At 43.7% G+C, this 20,521-nt stretch overlaps 1 protein-coding gene across 2 annotated transcripts in view; it reads right to left on the bottom strand.

Moving 5' to 3' along the window:
- PXN (paxillin) overlaps positions 1-20,521 on the bottom strand; it is a 333,296-nt gene that overhangs the window by 69,290 nt on the left and 243,485 nt on the right. For both annotated transcript variants that reach the window (XM_086942871.1, XM_086942872.1), the window contains exon 6: positions 1,052-1,187. In XM_086942871.1, coding sequence (XP_086798997.1) covers positions 1,052-1,187 — 136 coding nt within the window. The remainder of the gene's footprint in view (positions 1-1,051; positions 1,188-20,521) is intronic.

Genomic DNA, 20,521 nt, shown 5'->3' with positions numbered 1-20,521 from the left:
CAGAATGGCGACGCCTCCTCCTCGACCTAGTGGTCGATCCTGTGACAGAATAAGAAAGCCAGGGGGGAGGGCGTTAACCATGTCTGCTTCTGCACCCTGTGTGAGCCATGTTTCTGTTAAAAACAAGATGTCTAACTCCTGTTCCAGAGACAGAGACATCAACAACAATTATTCATTTGCCTGGCATATTGAAATATATCCACCATAGGAAACATTATGTAACAAGGATAAAAATGGTGTGTAATGTATGAACTGGTTAAGATTTCTCAACATCATGAGCACTGAACCCATCATGGGCACTGAGTCTGGAATAGATACAGAAAATATATGGGAGATGGTAAATGAACACACCACGTTATAGAAATGATGTCTTTAATATATGGCACTCAGCCCAAAATTAGGTGGTAAAAAAATTGATTGATAATGCACTAAGCAGAAAGTATATTACAATAGCAACAATGACTGCTACTAAATCATGTACCAGAAATCTGTACCTAATTCGTGGAATGAGAGTGCGTGTGGGTACAATGAACCTGACCATTGATATGTAAAAAATATAAACCAAAAGGTGTTTTGAAGGAAACAAAAAATGTTTTTTAATTGTTGTTTGTTAAAACTACATATCCCAAAATGCTTCATTAAAAGCCAAGTGGGCCTGTCTGTATAAAATGAAATGAAAGTAGCACTCACCCCAACCGTGATCAAGACATTTTGGTTGAAATGTGTTGGTGGTGCGATTAAATACTTTAAATATCTAACTTCTGGAGTGCGGCATATTTCTTTTGGTGACAAATATATATATATATATATATATATATATACACACACACACACACACACACGTACGTGGGCGGGTCTTTTCAGTGTTTATGACTATTAAGGAGTATTCCCTGGATGAGAACATTCATCTCTAGGTGTAGATAATAAAGATGAATCCAAATCGGCTCTCTGACAAGTGAGCACTAGAGTAGCCCAATAGCGAGCAGCAATTTTTTGCAGTGGATTCATGTAATAAAGGACAATTTCCTAAAATCTTCTGTTGAATGCACACCTTGAAGTCTGAGAGAGATGCCATCAGCTCGTCCAACTCCCGGGTAGCTGAAGAGGCTGAGATGCGGGTCTGCTGCTGGTTGGGGGTTACACGTTGAGGGCTGCTCACTTCTCCTTGAGATACAGTGATGGCAGGGCTGAAAACGGAAAAAGAAGCACACTGTCATGCACACAGGGTGAGAGCCAAGTCAACTGACAACGTAGTACGACAACACACCCCACATCTTATAGCAAGTATAACATTACAAACATGAAGCAGAAATATTATCCAAAGATGCCCTGAATTATGTAGGCTTCTTCTTCCTCTTCATGGAAGAACAGACATGGTTACTTAACATTAATAAGGATCTTTCTGGTTGGATACTCCATCTACCTGAAGATTCCTCATCTGATTAATATTTCCTGATACCTGACTGGACCCAGAAACATTTCATGGCTCTCCCAGGCCAGAAGGGGATGCTGGTTCCATTTCAGTGCTAGAACCATCAATGGAGTAATATCAACAGAGCCATGAAGTGCTCACCGAGTGCAATGACATAAGTTTCTCATCCATGTATTCCATGCCTTTAGAGGCAAAGATGAGGAAATAATAAGTCCATCTCTGCAGTGTAGTGCAACAACTAAAGCTGAACCTTTTTTTTAATAAAATTTGACCTATTGCAATCCTTTAGAACAAGGAACCAGTGAGGATTCTAGGGGTAGAAAAGAGTATACCCCAGAAAGATGCCCATTGAAAAAAGGTTACTTGTAGGCTCTGGTTCTGCACTGTAGAAATCTTCATCAAAGCCCATCACTGGAATAGAATAGCAAGCTAAAATCTTCCCTTCAGATAGTGGAAGTTGGGCGGTTGAATGCCTTGGAAAGTAGCAAGTTAAGATGTACAGGAGATGATCGTGGAAGAGATCCTCTAGCTTTGTCAGGATTTCCTGAGAAATTGTACAACCTGCTTGAGCATTAGAATCTAAGCAATAATGTTTTGTGAACATATGTAGTAATTTCCAGGTAGCTGCTTTACATATATCGGCTATTGGCACATGTGTGATTCAAGATTTCAAAAGATCGAGGTTTACAAGAGAAAGGTTTTTTTGTTAACTGATGGCATAATGTGATAAAAGAAACTATCGATCTATCTATAGACTGTTTGGATGTGCCCATACTTTGACTAATCGGACTGTACTTTTTTTTTTGCATTTTCTTTTTTTATGTTTCTTTTTATTTGGGAAAAACAAGCAAGGCATATACAATACATAGGAAAGTGAAGACTGTACGAGGGTAGAGCATCATATCTTCAAATGGTACAAATAAACGAGATATTGAGGGGGTGGGGGAGAGGACACAGAGGAACATCAAAAGTACTCAATAAAATAAGACGGTCAGGGGGAGAGTGGGACATCAAGGACCGTGGCAACTGGTGGTACACATATATCTCCTCTATATCTATTCCAGGGGCCCCAAATCCTGCTCCATTTCCGGGGGCGCCCCCGAGCCAAGTACACTGTTTTTTCTCGGAACATACAACAATCCATGTTTTTAACCCACAAGTCAAGAGTAGGAGGCTTCTGTGACCCCCACAACTGTGCAATGTTCCGTTTTGGCAATCATGGCCCCTAGAGTCACCCACTGGGTTTGTGCCACATAATGATCAGTAGGCTCCCAGACATTAAGTAAGCAACTCCTGGCTTCTGGTAAGAGGGCCACACCCATGACCTCCTGCATTACCGCATGTACTCTGTTCCATAATCTGCATGTACTTAATGCAAAAATGAATTGTTTTTATTAGATATTTAGTTTTAACTAGTGTAGGACAAGATGTGCTGGTGTTCTTGGATTAGGAAAGAAGGTAGGGTGAGTAACATTCTGGTTAATATTAAAGTCCAAAACTACTTTTGAGAGGAGTGAAGGATGGGTTCTCCTTACCACTCTGCTAGAATGGAAAATAGTAGAAGGTTCTACTGCAGATAGCGGTCTTTCATGAAAAATATTGCAATATAGTTTTGTGTATATGCTCGAAAGGTGAACCCATTAATTTTGAGTGACTGTGTTCAAATCCCGTGGCGGAGAAGGTCTATTTGGAAGAAATACTTTAAGTCCTGCTAAGAGGGTCTTTTATGACTGGTAATTTAAAAGCTTTTATTGAGCTTCACGACAAACAAGGCAAAAATCACTTTTTTGTGACAAGTATTGGTATTAGGTCCATTTTCCTGACACCAAATACAGAAGATCGCCCACTTTACAAAATAACAACCATGTGGAGGGACATTTTGGTTCTTTTAATATCTCCATACAGATTGGTGGAAGATTTAGATGACCCTACTATCTGGACTTCAGGTGCCAGGCAGATAAACTCAATGATGCTAGATCGAGAGTTGGATTTGTTTCTGAAGTATGGTCAGTAGGCTTGGTCTTTCGGCAGACCTACTTGTGTAGTTTTACAGACACTTAAACTAAGTCCAGGTACCACCACTGCCTCTGGTAATCTGGTGCTATTAGTATAAGTTTTTATTTATATCTTTGAAAATGTAGTATTACAGTGAGATTAATGTAATGGTTGGACATGTGTATAGAATAGGCCTTGACCATTTGAGTAAAAGAGCATTCCTTAAAGACCCCTGTTCTGGTAGCCCGCACACAATGTATCTGCTTTTTGCTTTTTCTACTGTTACAAAGAGGTCTACCGAAGATGTTCATCACTCTTTGAAATGTCATCCAAGACTTAGTCGTCAAGTGCCCACTTTAAATACTCTTCATAATAACGGCTGACAAAATCCGTTTGGATATTCATTTATTCCTGGAATGTGAACTGTCGGAATGTGAACTGCTGTTCGGTTCAGATTGTTGGTTAGAGCCCAATGGTAGAACAATTGAGCTAGCATCGAAAGAGCTCTGTTCTGGTCCATTCTGCTTGGTTTAAACAGCGCATGGGGGTGTCTGTATCTGAATAGTCTGCAGTGTTTTCAAGGATGGGAGGAAGGCTTGGAACGTTACATGGACAGCTCAGAGTTCAAAGTAGTTGATGTGGTACGAGGTTTCTTTCTATGCCCAATGCTTCTGGACCGTCAGATTTTGGAGTTGAGCTCCCTATTCCAAAAGAGAAGCATCTTGTACTATGCTCTAAGATGGAAGATTTTTTTAAAGTGTACTCCTTCGAGCAAATTGTCTCTTTTTCACCACTATGCCTGTGATTGTTTTGCTGCAGTGGTGAGAATAAAGTTATCTTCCCAATTCTTCTTTTTCTAAAACCATTGGTCCTCTAAACAATACTAGAGTGATCTCATATGCAAACCTGCATTTGGGACAACATACATGCATGACTATATAGAGCCTAGCATTGAGGGTACTTGTTTTGCAGTTGGGTAGGAGGGCTTGCCATTTGTCCTGAGTAGGTGGAATTGTCTCCCTAAAGAAACACTCTACTGTGTTGTCCAAAGTTGCTCCTAGATAGGGCAGTCTTTGAATGAGTTTTGAAAGAAAATGCTACTTACCAGTATGCATTTGTTCTTGGCATGTAGACCTGTAGATTTGTATACTTCTGCAATGATCGCCATCTGGTTTTGGGCTCGGATGTTTGTACTTTGTTTTGGTCTTGGAAGAAGTCTTTGTAGTCACGAGGTAGGTGACTCCTCCTTAGGACGATAGTGCGCATGGGCATCGACTCCATCTCCAGAGTGTTTTGCCATGGAGGGCTATCAAGGAGTAAGTAAGAAATCGAAAAGGATGTCCTTGTGTAATGTATCCAAGTAAGATAGTACTGGAACAGATAGAGGTATCCCGGGAGGCGGGTGGTCGTATACGAATCTACAGCTCTTGTAGTGTAGTTCCTAGTTTCCCACTAGGCCCTGCGCATTGGAATAACATAAACAGTAGTATCGACGTGGAACTGCGGATATTCCAGGCCTCCACTGACTATGCTAAACTTAATTGGGTTGTGTTACCAACTAGCTCAGAGGTCACTGGAAACTTTCTTCTCTGCATAGGAAGTGATCAGCTTCCTTGGCACAGACAAGAAGGGATTCAGCTTTCCAACAACCGTGCAACATGACAACTTTGCTCCTCAGATCAAGAGTCGATCTCTAGGGTCGTGTGAAACAATAGACATAGATTTCACTCAGTCAGTCTAGTGCAGTTTACTTTCACGGTATGTAGAGAATAGAGAGACGGGCGTTTATCAATAAAGGGTTAACATTTATTGAACAGTCTTTCTTCTCATACAAGAGAAATGTATTGCCACAATTGCAATAACTGTTATTATAAAAAGTACGTACAGTAAGATAAGAATAGCGAAATAGAACTGTAAAAGCATTGATATGGTTTCTTAGCCATGCAATGGTTTAAAAGTAATAAAACATATATACAGTCATATATACATTAGGCTAACATACTCAACTGGTGCTTCTAACTAAGCCTACCCCAGTGTGCCTGACCTAAGCCTAACACGTGAGAAGGGGAGTAAGTAAGTAGCTTAAGTTAAGTTGGTTTTGCCAAGGTTTGTTTCAAGAATTCTCTTCTAAGGGTTTAGTCAACACCATACCTCTGAATAGAATGATGGAGGATTGGTATCTCCTTCAGGGGTCTCTCTCGATATCCCAGTCACCTGCGAGGGTAAACTGGAAGCGCCGGGACTGGATTTCTCTGCACGAGAAAGGCAGCGGCTTCTCTCAGCGCGTCGAGGAAGGAGGGGTGACAGCGTCCGCGGGCAGCTGGGCTGGATGTCTTCGCAGAGGACGGCTGCACGGCTCCTCAAGCGTACTGCACCATAGGTCGCGCTGTAGCGGCGATAATGGTAATCAGTAGCTTCACCACCACAGGATAGCAGGCTGCAGCGACAGAGTGCTAGTTTTTACCAACACGGGGTCATGCAGGCAGCTGGCATCAGCAACATGTTCGCTCATTGCTTAAGGCAACGTTGGTAATATTTATACCTGACAGGTGCCGGGTTTGACGCAAGTTTGCTGGACATAAGACGTCAATTAAAGATGTCACTAGGAAGTGATAGTTATCAGTTGCTCATTAGAGTTCCATTACTAATCAAAACATAGCAAGCGGGGATTTCCAGGTTTGCTAAGTTTTTATCTTGTTGAAGAACTCGGAGTGTTATCTAGGAATATCAGATAGTGACTGCTGCTCTGTCATTGCACTAATTGGTCGCAAAGGAAGTAGCAGAGAGTCATGCTGGAATGTGGCTCTGTGGCTCTGCTCGTGTGAGGCCAGAGATGATTTTTCAGAAAATCGTACTTGAACGGTTATGCCAATATAGGGAACAAAGGGCTTTATAGCCGAATAGGGGCATAAGGTCACAGTATCGATCAGGAACCTAGATAAGCACATGACACTCTACATGCCAAGAACAGATGCATACTGGTAAGTAGCATTTTCGGTTTGAGGCATATGAGCTGTAGATCGTATACTTGTGCATAGAATATACAGCAGTTACCTCCTTGGCGGTGCCTACCTGCATCTGTTGCAGTGATTTGAAAAAGTGTTCTTAATACAGCCTGGCCCACACTAGCTTGTTGTTTTGCCTGCACGTCTACACAATAGTGCTTTGTGAACGTGTGCGGTGTAGACCAAGTTGCTGCTTTGCAGATGTCCTGTAGGGGAATGTTCCCTAAAAATGCCATAGACGCCCCTAGTTTAGGTGTGGAGTGAGCTCTAGGGGGAATGGTTAAGGTGCATTTGGCTTTAGCATAGCATATTTGGATGCATTGAACAATCCACTAGTAATCCCTGTTTTTGAGATAGGATTTCCTTTGTGAGGTGGGGAGAAAGACACAAAAAGGTGTTTAGTCTTTCGAAAGGATTTTGTTTTCTCAATGTAGTAAAGTATTGCTCTTTATACGTCTAGCGTGTGAAGAGCTTGTTCTGCTACTGAGTCTGGTAGAGGGAAAAACACTGGGAGTTCTACAGACTGGTTAAGCTGGAAAGGAGATGCAACTTTGGGTAGAAATTTTAGGTTAGTCCTAAGCACCACTTTGTTATGATGAATTTTCAGAAATGGTTAAAGTATGTTTAATGACTGGAGTTTACAGACTCTTCTGAGAGAGGTGATCGCAACCAGGAAAGCTACTTTCCAGGTGCGAAATTGTAGTTCGCTTTTATGCAGAGGTTCAAATGGGGGACTCATGAGTCTGGTAAGGACCACATTTAAGTTCCATACTGGAGAGGGTGGAACACTAGGTGGGATTATCCTCTTGAGCCCTTCCATAAATGCTTAGATAGCTGGTACCCTAAACTAAGACAAGTGCTGTCTGTTTTGGAGATAGGCTGCTATTGCAGCGAGATGTAGTCTAATGGATGTATACACCAGGTCACAATATTGTAGATGCAAAAGGTAACAGATGATGTTTTGAATGGAAGCATCTAGTGGGTTGATTTTATTATTTGTACAGTAAATTACAAATCCTTTTCACTTTGCGGCATAGCAAGCTCTGGTGGTAAGACGTCTAGCCTCTTTAATGATCTTGATGCAGGCTGGTGGGAGATTGAGGTAGCTAAACTCTAAAATTTCAGGTGCCAGATCGCAAGGTTGAATTGACTGGAATAAGGATGCATTATCTTTCCATGGTTCGGACTAAGAAGCGTGGGTGAGAGACGTAGCTTTGGATGTGGAACTACTGATAGTTACAAGAGGGTTGTGAGCCATGGTTGTCGGGCCCATCTTGGTGCAACCAGGATCATTTTGAGGGAATGCTGTTTGAGCTTCCGAACCACTAGTGGAATGAGTGGAAGAGGCGGAAAAGCGTAAGCATATTTGCCTGACCAGTTCATCCATAGCACATTGCCTTTGGACAATGGGTGTGGATACCTGGATGCGAAGTTTGGGCATTTTGCATGTTGGTTTGTGGCGAACAGGTCTATTTCTGGGTGGCCCCACATTTGAAAGAATGGAAGTAGAACTTGAGGATAAAGTTCCCATTCGTGGACCTGCTATCTTTGGCGACTGAGTATATCTGCAATCTGATTGTGTACTCCTGAGAGGTATTCTGCAAGGAGCTATATGCTTTAGGGAAATGCCCATCCCCATATGCTTTGAGCTAGGTGAGAAAAATGTAGTGTCCCTCCACCTGTTTTTGTTTGTAATACATTGCTGTCACGTTGTCTGTATGGACCAGAACAGATTTGCTACGATGTGGAGTTGAAAGGATTTTAACGCTACGAAAGATTGCCAGCAATTCCAGATAATTTATGTGGAGTTGTTTTTGTTGAGAGGTCCACATGCCCTGAATGGTATGATTTTGAAGGTGAGCTCCCCAGCTGGTGAGCGATGTGTCTGTTGTGAGCACTATCTGTGGAACCGGGTCGAGGAACAGCCGCCCTTTGGAAAGGTTTTGAGTGTTCCACCACTGCAGAGCAATATGTGCGGCTGTCCACCAACACAAGATCTGTTAGCTGACCTTGAACCTGGTTTCACTGAAGTGCCAAACACTACTGTAAGGGACGCATGGAGTTTTGCGTAAGGGATGATGAGAAATCAAGAGGCTATCATCCCGATTAACTGCATTAACACTCGAGCTGGTAATGAGTGTTGAGGCTGAAATTTTGATACAAGGGCTTGTAAGGTGCATATTATTATGACAGGGTTGGGATATGCTAAAGCTTTTGAAGTATTTATTGTAGCTCCTAGATATTGTTATGTTGTGGACGGTTGGAGATGGGATTGGAGAGGTTGACTGAATACCAAATTGTGAAGCAACTGGATTGATTTGTATGTGTGTTGAACACAGCTGCTGTGTGACTTGGCTTTTATGAGCCAGTTGTTCAGGTAAGGTAACACATGAATATGTTGTCTTCATAAGTGAGTCACCACTACTGTGAGACACTTGGTGAAGACCCTGGGTGCTGTGGTTCCCCGAATGGGAGGACTTTGAATTGGTAGGGTTGGTTTTCTATCACAAACCTGAGGTATTTCCTGTAAGTGGTGTGAATGGGAATCTGAAAGTAGGCGTCCATTAAATCCAGAGTGGACAGAAACTTGCCTTGTTGAAGTAGTGGGAGTACCTGTTGGAGAGTGACCATATGGAAGTAGTCTGACAATGTATAGATTGAATGGCCTGAGTTCCAGTATTGTTCTGAGAGAGTCGTCCTTTTTTGGGATTAGAAAGTATAGTGAATACACTCCTGTGCCTTGATGAGGCAAAGGGGCTAGTTCTATTGCATGTTTTGTAACAGGAAGAGAACCTCTTGTTTGAGAAGAGTGAGATGTTCTGAGGACATTGGGCGTTCTCTGGGAGGAATGTTTGGTGGAGTACCAGTGAGTTCCAGGCAATAACCATACTGGAAATTAGTCTTACCCACTTGTCTGTTGTAAGGGAATTCCAGACAGGTAGGAACTGTGATAGGCGTCCCCCAACATAAGTCGAATGGTGGGGGGTAGCTGGGGAAGTCACTGCTTGGTTTCAGGGGAAGTGTGGGTGGAAATATTTTTGCCACTTCCCCTATTGTTGTTTCCTCTATATCCTCCTTGATAGTATCCTTGGGAAGAAAAAGGCGGATTTTGTTTAAGTACAGGAGGTATTCTCTGAGGACATTGTTTTGGAGCCACCTCAATAAAAGGAGCGACGAAAGGAGCCTCTGTTAGAGGATAGTTGTACGGCTCCCATAAATTTGGCAGTTTCTGTATCTTTCTTCATTTTTTCTAATGAAGAATCTACACTTGGCCCAAAAAGATGATGTTGATCAAAGGGTTGGTTTGTATAGCTGACTGTACCTCTTGCTTGAATCCGGAGATTCGGAGCCAAGCATGACGGCGTAGTAAGATGCTAGTGTTATTGCCACGGGATGCTGTGTCAGCGGCATCTAGTGCACATTTTATAGAGGTGTTTGTAATCAATTTACCCTCTTGAATGAGGTCTTTGGCTTTACCCCTGTATTGATCTGGTAAATGCTGTTAGCTTTTCTAGTTCATCATAGTACACTCTGTCATATCGTGCTAGAAGGGCTTGCGCATTGGTAATACGCCAACTATTAGCGGCCTGTAACGCAATTTGTTTGCCTGAAGTGTCTATAAGCTTTGACTACTTGTCTGGAGGATAGGAGTCGCCTGTGGCTTGTGAATTGGCTCACTTGCGGGCATTAGATACAACAAGGGAGTCCAGGGGCACTTGACCCTTAATATAGACTTGGACAGTAGGAGCAGCTTTATATATTTTCTCAACTCTTGGGGTAAGTATTCTTGCTCTAACTGGGTCCTTGAATACTTTGTTAGTGTGCTTTAGCATGCCTTTTAGCATTGGCAATGTATTAGTAGAATTTTGGGAAGGAGCAAATGTTTCCATGAGGAAATCCTCTTCTGGTGGGTCAGTGTGTAATTCCACTCCATAATAGAGCAGCCCTATTGATAAGTTGTGCAAATCCAATATTATCGTCAGGTGGGGATGGCCTGGAGGGATATAGGACCGGATTACTATTGTCTGGGTTTTTATCATAATCGTCCCATGGATCTGGGTCCTGTGGTATGGTGTGATCCTTATCCCCATTCCCCTCCCTATCCCCATCGTCATCCTTGTCATTATACTCCTGTGGTTCAGGGGAGAAATTAGGAGGTTTTGTCTTTCAGTTAGATAGCTGGGCCGGAGGGCGTGGCATCTGAACCATGTTTTTGGTGTTTTCCTAGGCCGGAGGGAGAAGGTAATACCGGAACCTTTGTGGGGACTTGGGGATTATTACTCAGTTTGTTGACCTCGAGTGATGTGCGAGTCTTCCTCCATGTCGGAGTCGTCGGCTTCAGACACAGAGACTTCTTCGGCGCTGTGTTGATGAGTCATCTCGTGACGTTAAGTCTGACAGTCACAAATCGTTTTCTTCTATGGGAATGATCAACAGGTCTTGCAGCTACTTTCCTCGTGCTCCGGGGATAGGCACAGATTACAGACCTCGTGTAGATCTATGTGTGGAAATTTCGCACCACACCCGGGGTTCTTTTTGAATGGAGTGGGTACCATCGACTGTTGGTGTGGTCGGCGCAGGTAGATCTTGTAGCCCGCGTCGAAGCTCCTAATCGAAGTTGTTGGATTTCAGCGGTGCGCGTCGTAGGGGAAACCCTTGATCGAAACAATACCGTTGAGGGGTAATGATTGCGCTTCAAAAAGGTTCGAAGACGATACCAAACCGGAGCACAGCAATACACATCCGAACCGGATGGCGGAAAAAAACTATCTGGAGATGGAGTCTATGCCCATGAGCACAATCGTCTGAAGAAGGAGTTACCTACCTTGTGACTACAAAGACTTCTTCCAAGACAAAAACAAAGTGCAAACATCCGAGCCCAACACCAGATGGTGATTATGCACAAGTATACGATCTACAGCTCATATGCCTCGAACATGATTTTAGGTCATTAATCTAAAGACCTAGGTTGCTCAGTAGCTTAACTGTTAGGAAATCCTCTTTTACTATCTCTTGACTGTGAGCCTTCAAGCAGCAGTCATCCAAATAGGGACAAATGAAAGGAAAGGAAAATGCTACTTACCAGTATGCATCTGTTCCTGGCATGTAGAACTGCAGAGTTGCACACTGTGCATAGATCGCCACCTAGTGTTGGGCCCGGGTGTTTGCAGTTTGTTGTGGTCCTGAAAAGTTCTTTGGAAGTCACGAGATAGGTGACTCCTCCTTTGGACCACATTGCGCATGGGCATCGGCTCCATACAGATTGTTTTTTGCCATAGGGAAATGATGGAGCTTTGCAAGAAAAGGAAGGATGCCCATATAATTTGTATCTAATTAAGATAATACTGGAACAGACCAGGGTAGCCGGGGAGGCGGGTGGGTGTGTGCAACTCTGCAGCTCTACATGCCAAGAACAGATGCATACTGGTAAGTAGCATTTTCCGTTCGAGGCATATGAGCTGCAGATTGCACACTGTGCATAGATTGTATAGCAGTACCCACTCTTAGCGGGCCCACCCCTATCTGTTGCAGTAGTTCAGAATAATGTTTTGTGAACAGCCTGGCCCACATTACCCTGCTGTTTGGTTTGCACATCTACACAATAGTGTTTTGTGAATGTGTGAGGTGTAGACCATGTAGCTGCGTTGCAGATGTCATCTAGGGGAATGTTCCCTAAAAATGCCATTGAAGCCCCTATTTTTCTTGTAGAGTGGGCTTTAGGAGGAACAGATAATGTACGTTTAGCTTTGTGGTAACACCTCTGTATGCATTTGACAATCCATCTAGCTATCCCAGATTTTGAAATGGGATTACCTTTGTGTGGTGGTGAGAAAGACACAAAAAGTTGTTTTGTCTTACGAAAGGGTTGTATCCTCTCTATGTAGTGCAGCAATGCTCTTTTGACATCTAGGGTATGAAGAGCTCTTTCTGCTACTGCCTGTGGCTGCGGGAAGAAAACGGGCAGTTCCACAGATTGATTGAGATGGAAGGGAGAAATGACTTTAAGCAAGAATTTTGGATTAGTAAGCAGAACTACCTCATTGTGATGCATTTGCAAGAAGGGTTCTTGAATGGTTAGTGCTTGTAATTCACTAACTCTCTGCAGAGAAGTAATAGCTACTAGGAACGCAACCTTCCACGTTAAAAATTGAAGTTCTCATTTGTGTAAGGGTTCGAAGGGAGGTCCCATTAACCGCGTGAGAACAACATTTAAATTCCACACAGGTGAAGGTGGTACTCTGGGGAGAATTATTCTTTGAAGGCCTTCCATAAAGGCTTTAATGGCAGGCACTCTGAATAGAGATAGATGTTGTCTGTTTTGCAGATATGCTGCTATTGCAGCAAGATGTAGTCTAATAGAGGTATAGGCACAAAGTTTATTTTACTTGGCGATTTTAACTTCCATGGTGAGGATATCCCAAACCCAGAGGTTAATACATTTTTCTCCAGCCTCAACCTAATTGACCTCGTCTAGAAGGAAGAGGGCCCTACACATCTGGCGGGCCACATGCTGGACTCAATTTTTACCAATATGGAGCATCTGAGCTGTCCCTCTATTTTGCCACTCACATGGACGGATCACTTTATGATCATATTTATCGATAAACACCATACTAGCCCCTTTCATCCTGATTATTCACAACAGGAAAAGAAACAATGAGGCATACTGTGGCATAAACTTACCCTGGAAGCCTTTAATGTGGCTATGTCACGAAATTGGGAAGAGAATAAAAAAAAAATCATTAGCTATGAAAATGTTACGGACAAGTTAGACAATTTCAATTCTAAGCTGACTAAATTGTTTGATTTAGTAATCCCCCAATCTAATCTTAGCATGACGCAGAAACGACCATCTGCCACATGGTACTTCGGAGATCTGAAAAATTATAAATCTAGCTGTAAGCGCCTTGAAAGACGCTGGAGAAGTACAAAAAGCCATCAAGATAGGCAAATTTATAAACTGGCACTTGTCAATTATCATCAAAATATAAAAACGGCAAGACGTACTTATATCCTGAATCAGATTGAACAATCAACCAACTCCTCAAAAACCTTATTTATTATAGTTAAAGACTTTGTGGCCCCTTATGCATGCAAGGAAACACCTGTGGAGACGCAGATACTCTGCGACTCTATTGGGGAATTCTTTCAGAATAAAATCGCAATGATCTATGCAAATTTCCCATCTACAACGCCAGATAGCATAGAGGTTACTACTGGCTCTGAGGAGAAGGAGGTAACCTTACCGGCTGGGTGTCTTGACCAGTTTAATTCCATCCTGCCAGAAGAGATAGAGAACCTCTTACGATCGGCTAAATCATGTTCACTAGGCGACCCCTGCCCTCCAAAAATCATGACCCTCCTATCCTCTAGCTGTGCGCAGGATATCGCATATATCTTAAACTGTTCAATTCAATCGGGCAGTATACCCGCAGTTTGGAAGGAAGCCTTTGTATGCCTGATCCTAAAGAAAGCCACCGCAGACCCCCAGGTGCTCAGCAACTATAGACCCATATCACTGCTCCCCCTGCTCGGTAAGCTACTAGAAACATTAGTAAAGAAACAACTAAGTTCCTACCTGGAAACAAATAAGATCCTTCACCCATCTCAATTGGGATTTCGCCCAGGCTTTAGCACCGAGACAGTGATAATCGCTGTAACCGATTCTAGAAGACGGACCCTAGATGCAGGTGGGTCAGTGGTTCTGATTCTCCTCGATCTCTCCGCAGCATTCAATACCATCAACCATGAAATGCTTGCGGAGAGATTACAGGCCATTGGCATACTCAGAGTGGCCTTAAGATGGTTCAAGGATTTTCTGACAGATCGATGGCAAACAATTAGGCTGGGGCCTTATCTGTCAAAAAAAGTCTGTTAGATAAAGGGGTGCCCCAGAGCTCATGTCTGAACCCTACGCTCTTTAACATTTATATGGCCCCTTTGGGCTCCATTGTTGAACCTTTTGGGTTCGAAATTATAACATACGCTGACGACACTCAGCTCTTATTCCCAATTGGCTCAAAACCTGAAGAGGAGAAAGTGCGTTTCTCAGAGGGCATGCTGGCCATCTCTAAATGGATGACCGGAAATCGCCTACAGCTGAATCCTGGAAAAACTGAGCTGATGCTCTTGGGCAAAGCATCATCCTTCTGGACAGAGGAATGGTGGCCGGACCTTTTGGGACGACCCCCTGTTCCAACTTCGCCAGTAAAAAACTTGGGCCTAAACCTAGACCAAGCCCTCTCGATGAAGGACCACATTTCTGCCACAGTGAGCTCCTGCTACTATAGCTTACGTCTTCTACGCAGAATAATACCTTTCTTACCAGAGAGCTATCGCAGAACCGTGGTCCAGGCGCTGGTAGTCAGTCGTCTCGACTACGGCAATGCACTACTAGCAGAAGTGGGCGAGACTCTACTGGCCAGACTACAAGTCAATCAGAATACGGCCGCAAGCATGACACTAAATTGTCCACCAGGTTCTCCATCACTTTCCCTATTGAAGAAACTAGATTGGCTGTCAATAAAAAAAGGTCCTTCTTTAAGATCTGCTGTCTGACGTTTAAAGCGTTGGAAGGAAGGGGCCCCAAATACCTGCAAAAGTTGCTTGTCCACCAGATTTCGGGCTGCAACCTTAGGTCCAACTCCCTTGCTCTATTGAAGATCCCACGTATTCGTCTCGTCGTACCAGTGGCAGAGCATTTTCCTATGTCGCCCCGAAATACTGGAATCAGCTCCCCTTACAATTGCGGAAATGTACTTCCTATTTGACCTTCAGGAAGCTCCTGAAAACTTTTCTGTTCTAAATCACATCTATCTTCATGGTTCCACCCCCTCTCCTTACGGTTTTGCTAGGTGAAGCGCTGAGATGCCCCCGGGTGATTCGAGCGCTATATAAAAACCCCTAACATAACATAGGCTAAGTTACATCTTTGGAGATGCAGTAAGTATACTATGATTTGTTGTATAGACACATCTAGAAGATCAATAATATTGTTGTGACAATATATTACAAATCGTTTCCACTTGGCTGCATAACATGCTGTAGTGGATGAGCGTCTAGCTTCTTTTATGACATTCATGCAGTCTGGAGGAAGGTTCAGATATCCAAATTCTAGGATTTCAGGAGCCAGATTACACGGTTGAGCTGAGCTGGGTCCGGGTGCCTGATCTCTCCATGGTTCTGTGTGAAAAGGTGTGGAGACAGGTGCAGTTTTTGGTGCGGTACTACAGACAGTTGTAGCAGTGTGGTGTACCACAGCTGTGTGGCCCACGTTGGAGCAACTAGGATGAGGGTCAGAGAATGCTGCTGTAGTTTTCGTACTACTAGTGGCATGAGTGGTAGAGGTGGAAAAGCGTACGCAAATCTGTTTGACTAGTTTATCCAGATCGCATTGCCTTTTGCCAGGGGGTGTGGATATCTGGCGGCGAAGCTTGGGCATTTGGCGTTTTCGTGGGTGGCAAATTGGTCTATTTTGGGTTGTCCCCACATCTGAAAGAATGGCTGAAGAACTTGTACATGAAGTTCCCACTCGTGGATTGTTGTGTTTGACGACTTAACAGATCCGCTATGGTATTTTGTACTCCTGGAACATGCTGGGCTAGAAGGAATATGTTTTGAGCTATAGCCCACGGCCATATGTCCTGTGCTAGTTGAGAGAGATGCAGAGAGTGTGTGCCTCCCTGCTTCTGTATGTAATACATGGCTGTCATGTTGTCTGTGCGGACTAACAGTTTTGTTTGATACTTGCTTTTGGAAAGCTTTTAGTGCTAGGAATATTGCTAGTAACTCCAGATGATTGATGTGGAGTAACTTTTGTTGAGGTGTCCACCTGCCTTGCATGGTGTGTTGCAGTAGATGGGCTCCCCAACCGCAGAGGGATGCGTCTGCAGTCAAGATTATCCGAGGAACTGGCTCTAGGAACGGTCGTACCTTGGAAAGGTTTTTGGTCATCCACCACTGCAGAGAGGGATGAGTCCGACCGTCTACCAACACTAGGTCTGTTAATTGACCTTGAGCCTAGTTCCATTGAAATATAAGCATTCTTGTAGCGAACGCATTTGAAGTCTTGCATGGGGCGCTATGAAAATGCAAGAGGCCATCATTCCTATGAGTTGCATGAACACTCGTGCTGGAAGGGAGAGTTGTAGCTAAAACATGGTTAGAAGAGTTTGCATGCTGGCTTTCCTTGCTGGAGTGGGATAAGCTAGCGCTGTTGAGGTGTTTATTGTGGCACCGAGGTACTGTTGTACTTTGGATGGTTGTAGATGGGACTTGGCATGGTTTATTGTTAACCCCAATTTGTGGAGCAGCTGTATCGTGGCATGAGTGTGTTCCACGCATCAGTTGTATGAGCTTGCTTTTATGAGCCAGTCGTCGAGGTACGGGAAGACATGGATGTGCTGTCTTCGTAAATGCGCTGCCACTACTGCTAAGCACTTGGTGAACACTCTTGGTGCTGTTGTGACTCCGAATGTGAGTACTTTGAATTGATAGTGTTGCCCGTCTATCACAAATCTAAGATACTTCCTGTGAGCCTTGTGAATGGGAATGTAGAAGTATGGGTCCTTGAGATCTAAAGTAGCAAGGAAATCATTTTGTGACAGGAGTGGAAGGACTTGTTGGAGTGTGACCATGTGAAAATGGTCTAACTGTATGTATATGTTTAGCAGTCTGAGGTCTAGAATAGGCCTTAGAGAGCCGTCCTTTTTTTGGGATTAGAAAATATAGAGAGTAAACCCCCTTGTTTTGTTGGTGCAGAGGAACTGGTTCTATTGCACTTTTTTGTAGCAGAGATACTACTTCTTGCTTTAACAGTGATAGATGTTCTTGTGACATTGGACGCTGTTTGGGTGGTATGTTTGGGGGGGGGGGGGGGGGGGTTAGATGTTAGTTCTAGACAGTAACCTGACTGAATAATTTGTCGCACCCACCTGCCTGATGTGATGTTGGTCCAGGCAGGAAGGAATTGTTGCAGTCTTCCACCCACAGGAGTGAAATGTTGGGGGGGGGGGAAGGGGAGGAAAGTCATTGGGTAGGGGTAGAAGGGGAGGAAAGTCATTGGGTAGGGGTAGAGCGGGAGTTGTTGGTTTTGCCTCTGCCTTTTTTATTGTTACCCCTGTAACCCCCTCTCTGGTAGCCCTTAGTGAATGTGGATTGGCTAGGGGTCTTGCAAGAAGTGGAGGGACTTTCCGAGGAGTATCCACTTGTGTTGCCTCAGTATGATGAGCGACGAAAAGAACGTCTGGGAGCTTGCAGCTGCAAGGCTCCCTTTGAAATGTGTTGTATCAATGTCTTTTTTCATCTTTTCCAAAGACACGTCAACATATGGGCCAAATAAATGTGCCTTAACAAATGGCTGATTAAGGATGGAGTTTTGTACCTTAGGTTTAAAACCTGAAATACGTAGCCAAGCATGTCTATGTAGTAGGGTGCTGGTATTGATTGCCCTTGAGGCGGTATCTGCAGCATCTAGGGCACAACAAATGGAAGTATTAGTAATATTTTTACCTTCCTGTATAAGTTCATTGGTCCTATTTTTGTATTTGTCGGGTAGATGCTTCATTATGGACTCTAGTTCATCATAATGTGTCCAGTCATATCTGGCCAGCAATGCTTGGGTATTGTCAAGGCACCAGATATTAGCTGCTTGTGACGCTGTTCTTTTGCCGGAGGAGTCACGTAGCTTAGATTCTTTGTCTGGTGGGGAGGCCTCACCTGATGTCTGAGAATTAGCACGTTTACGTGCATTAGACACTACTAAAGAGTCTAATGGTGCTGGACCTTTAACATATACTTGATCTGTAGGGGCAGCTTTATATTTTTTCTCAATGCGAGGATTAAGGACTCTAACCCTGACAGGATCATTAAATACCTCTGCTGCGTGCTTAATGACCCCTTTAAGCATTGACAAAATGGCAGTAGAACTTTGTGTGTTATCAAAAGTGTCCAGTAGGAAATATTCATCCACCGCGTCAGTGTGTAAGTCCACCCCATGATATTTCGCAGCTCTTTGGACTAGTAGGTTAAAACCTATAGTGTCCTCTGGTGGGGAAGGTCTAGAAGGGTATTTATCATCTTGTGGGACATTAGACACATCAGGGGTGTTGTAATCATCCCATGGATTAGGTGACTGAGGGGGACTATTGGTCCCTGCTGGGTCATGTGCACCCCCACCAGTGTCATCAGTCTAGGTCTGCATCATCGTCTGGATTAGGGGATGGTGTAGGTGAATGGTGAGGTGGAGGAGGTGTAGGAGGAGAAACAATATGGGGAGGTGGTGGAGAAGAGACCCTTAATGAAGATAATGTCTCTTCTTTGGATGAGGAGGAGGTGTTGGCGCCTCAAGTGGTATCTTCTTGGAGCTGAGAGTCAAGTGACCAGTCTTAGGATCCTTTACAAGAGTTTTTTTGGTTAGGATCAGGTGTGAAAAGTTCCTCTGAATAGGGCAAATCCTTCGGTGTCGAGGATTTTGGCTCCGTAGGTTTTTTCGGCACAGAGTCAGTAGCTGGTTTTGGACCTTTTGGTTTAGAAGTGTGCCCTTTTGAAATGTCCTTTACCAGAACCTGTTTCTTCGATTCCGGGTGGGTTCCGAAGCATGTTCTTGAGCCTTAGGCAGTTTTTGTCGGCTCCGAGTGCGGTTTCGGCATCGATGAGCCACTGCCAGTCTTCGGCGCAGTGTGCTTAGGTGTCGGAGCAACGGTCGACGTGGTTGAGGAAGATGGCTTTTTCTTCGGTGTCGGTATAGGATCGGTACCGGGGATAGGCTGGCTCGAGGCCGAGCTGCCTGAAGGCTTAATAGGCTTCTTTGCCAGGCCCGAAGGCGGGGCGTGGGAAGCAGTCTCTCGGTGTGCACCCGGGCCTGAAGGTAAGGGTGTGCCCGAAGCCTTTTTGGAGGGGGTCGAGGAAGGGTTGGGGTTGACAATCTTACCTACGAAAAAAACATTCCGGGGATGGAGCCGATGCCCATGCGCAATGTGGTCCAAAGAACTTTTCAGGACAACAACTAACAGCAAACATCTGGACCCAACACTAGGTGGCGATCTATGCACAGTGTGCAACCTGCAGCTCATGTGCCTCGAACATGTTATTCACCCATTAAGCATCTGTTTGTGGCATGTAGTACTGTAGATTCAGATGCTTATCATAAGTCCACCATTTAGTTTTGGGCTCGAAAGTGTGCAAGTTGTTTTTCTGTGAAGAAGTCTTTTGAGTAGCGAGGTATGGGAATTCGTTCTCTAGCTTTTTTGTGCATGGCCCTAGGCTACATTGTTAAGATTGATTTCCACTTGAGGATGGAGTGTAAAAGGATGATGTATTCTAGTGAGATGACCATGCAAACATAATGTAATGTGTATAAACATGTAATTGCAATCCTCACAGGTATACAGGTAGGAGGGTGGGGGGCATGTGAATCTACAGCACTACATGGAACAAATAGATGCTTACTGGGTAAGCAACATTTTCAGTTTGAGGCATGTTTGGTTGTAGATACACATGCTTAGCATAGACAGTAAAGCAGTTGTCATCCATATGCGGTGGCTAACCTTTGTGGGTTTCAGCAGTTTGAAATAAAGTTCACAGAACCATTTGACCTATATTGACTTGTTGACGGGCCATGGCATCTACACAGTAATGTTTTGTAAATGTGTGAGGTGTGGTCCATGTAGCTGCTATACATATGTCAGCCATGGGTATATTTCCTAAAAAGGCCATGGAAGCTCCCTTCTTGAGAGTAGAATGAGCCTTTGGAGGGATAGATAGTTTGTTTAGCCTTAGTATAACAAGTGTGGATACATTTTACAATCTAACATAAAATGATTTATTTAGAACTAGCTCTTCCTTTATGTGGTTTAGAGAATGTAGCGAATGCCACAAGAGTTGTTATTTTTCCTAAAGTTTGAGTTCTGTCAATATAATACACTCATTCTACATCTAGTGTGTGTAAACTCTTTCCAAAACTGAAACAGGTTCGGAAAAGAATACGGGTAACTCAAATTGATTTAGTGGAATTGTGAGATGACTTTTAGAAAGAATTTGGGATTGGTACATAGTATCACTTGGTCTCTATGAAGTTGGAAGAATAGGG

The sequence above is a fragment of the Lissotriton vulgaris genome, chromosome 11 (assembly GCF_964263255.1).
Source record: "Lissotriton vulgaris chromosome 11, aLisVul1.2, whole genome shotgun sequence".
Lineage (NCBI taxonomy): Eukaryota > Metazoa > Chordata > Amphibia > Caudata > Salamandridae > Lissotriton > Lissotriton vulgaris.
Note: the sequence above shows the minus strand (reverse complement) of the source record. Positions and strands in the feature narration are given on the sequence as shown.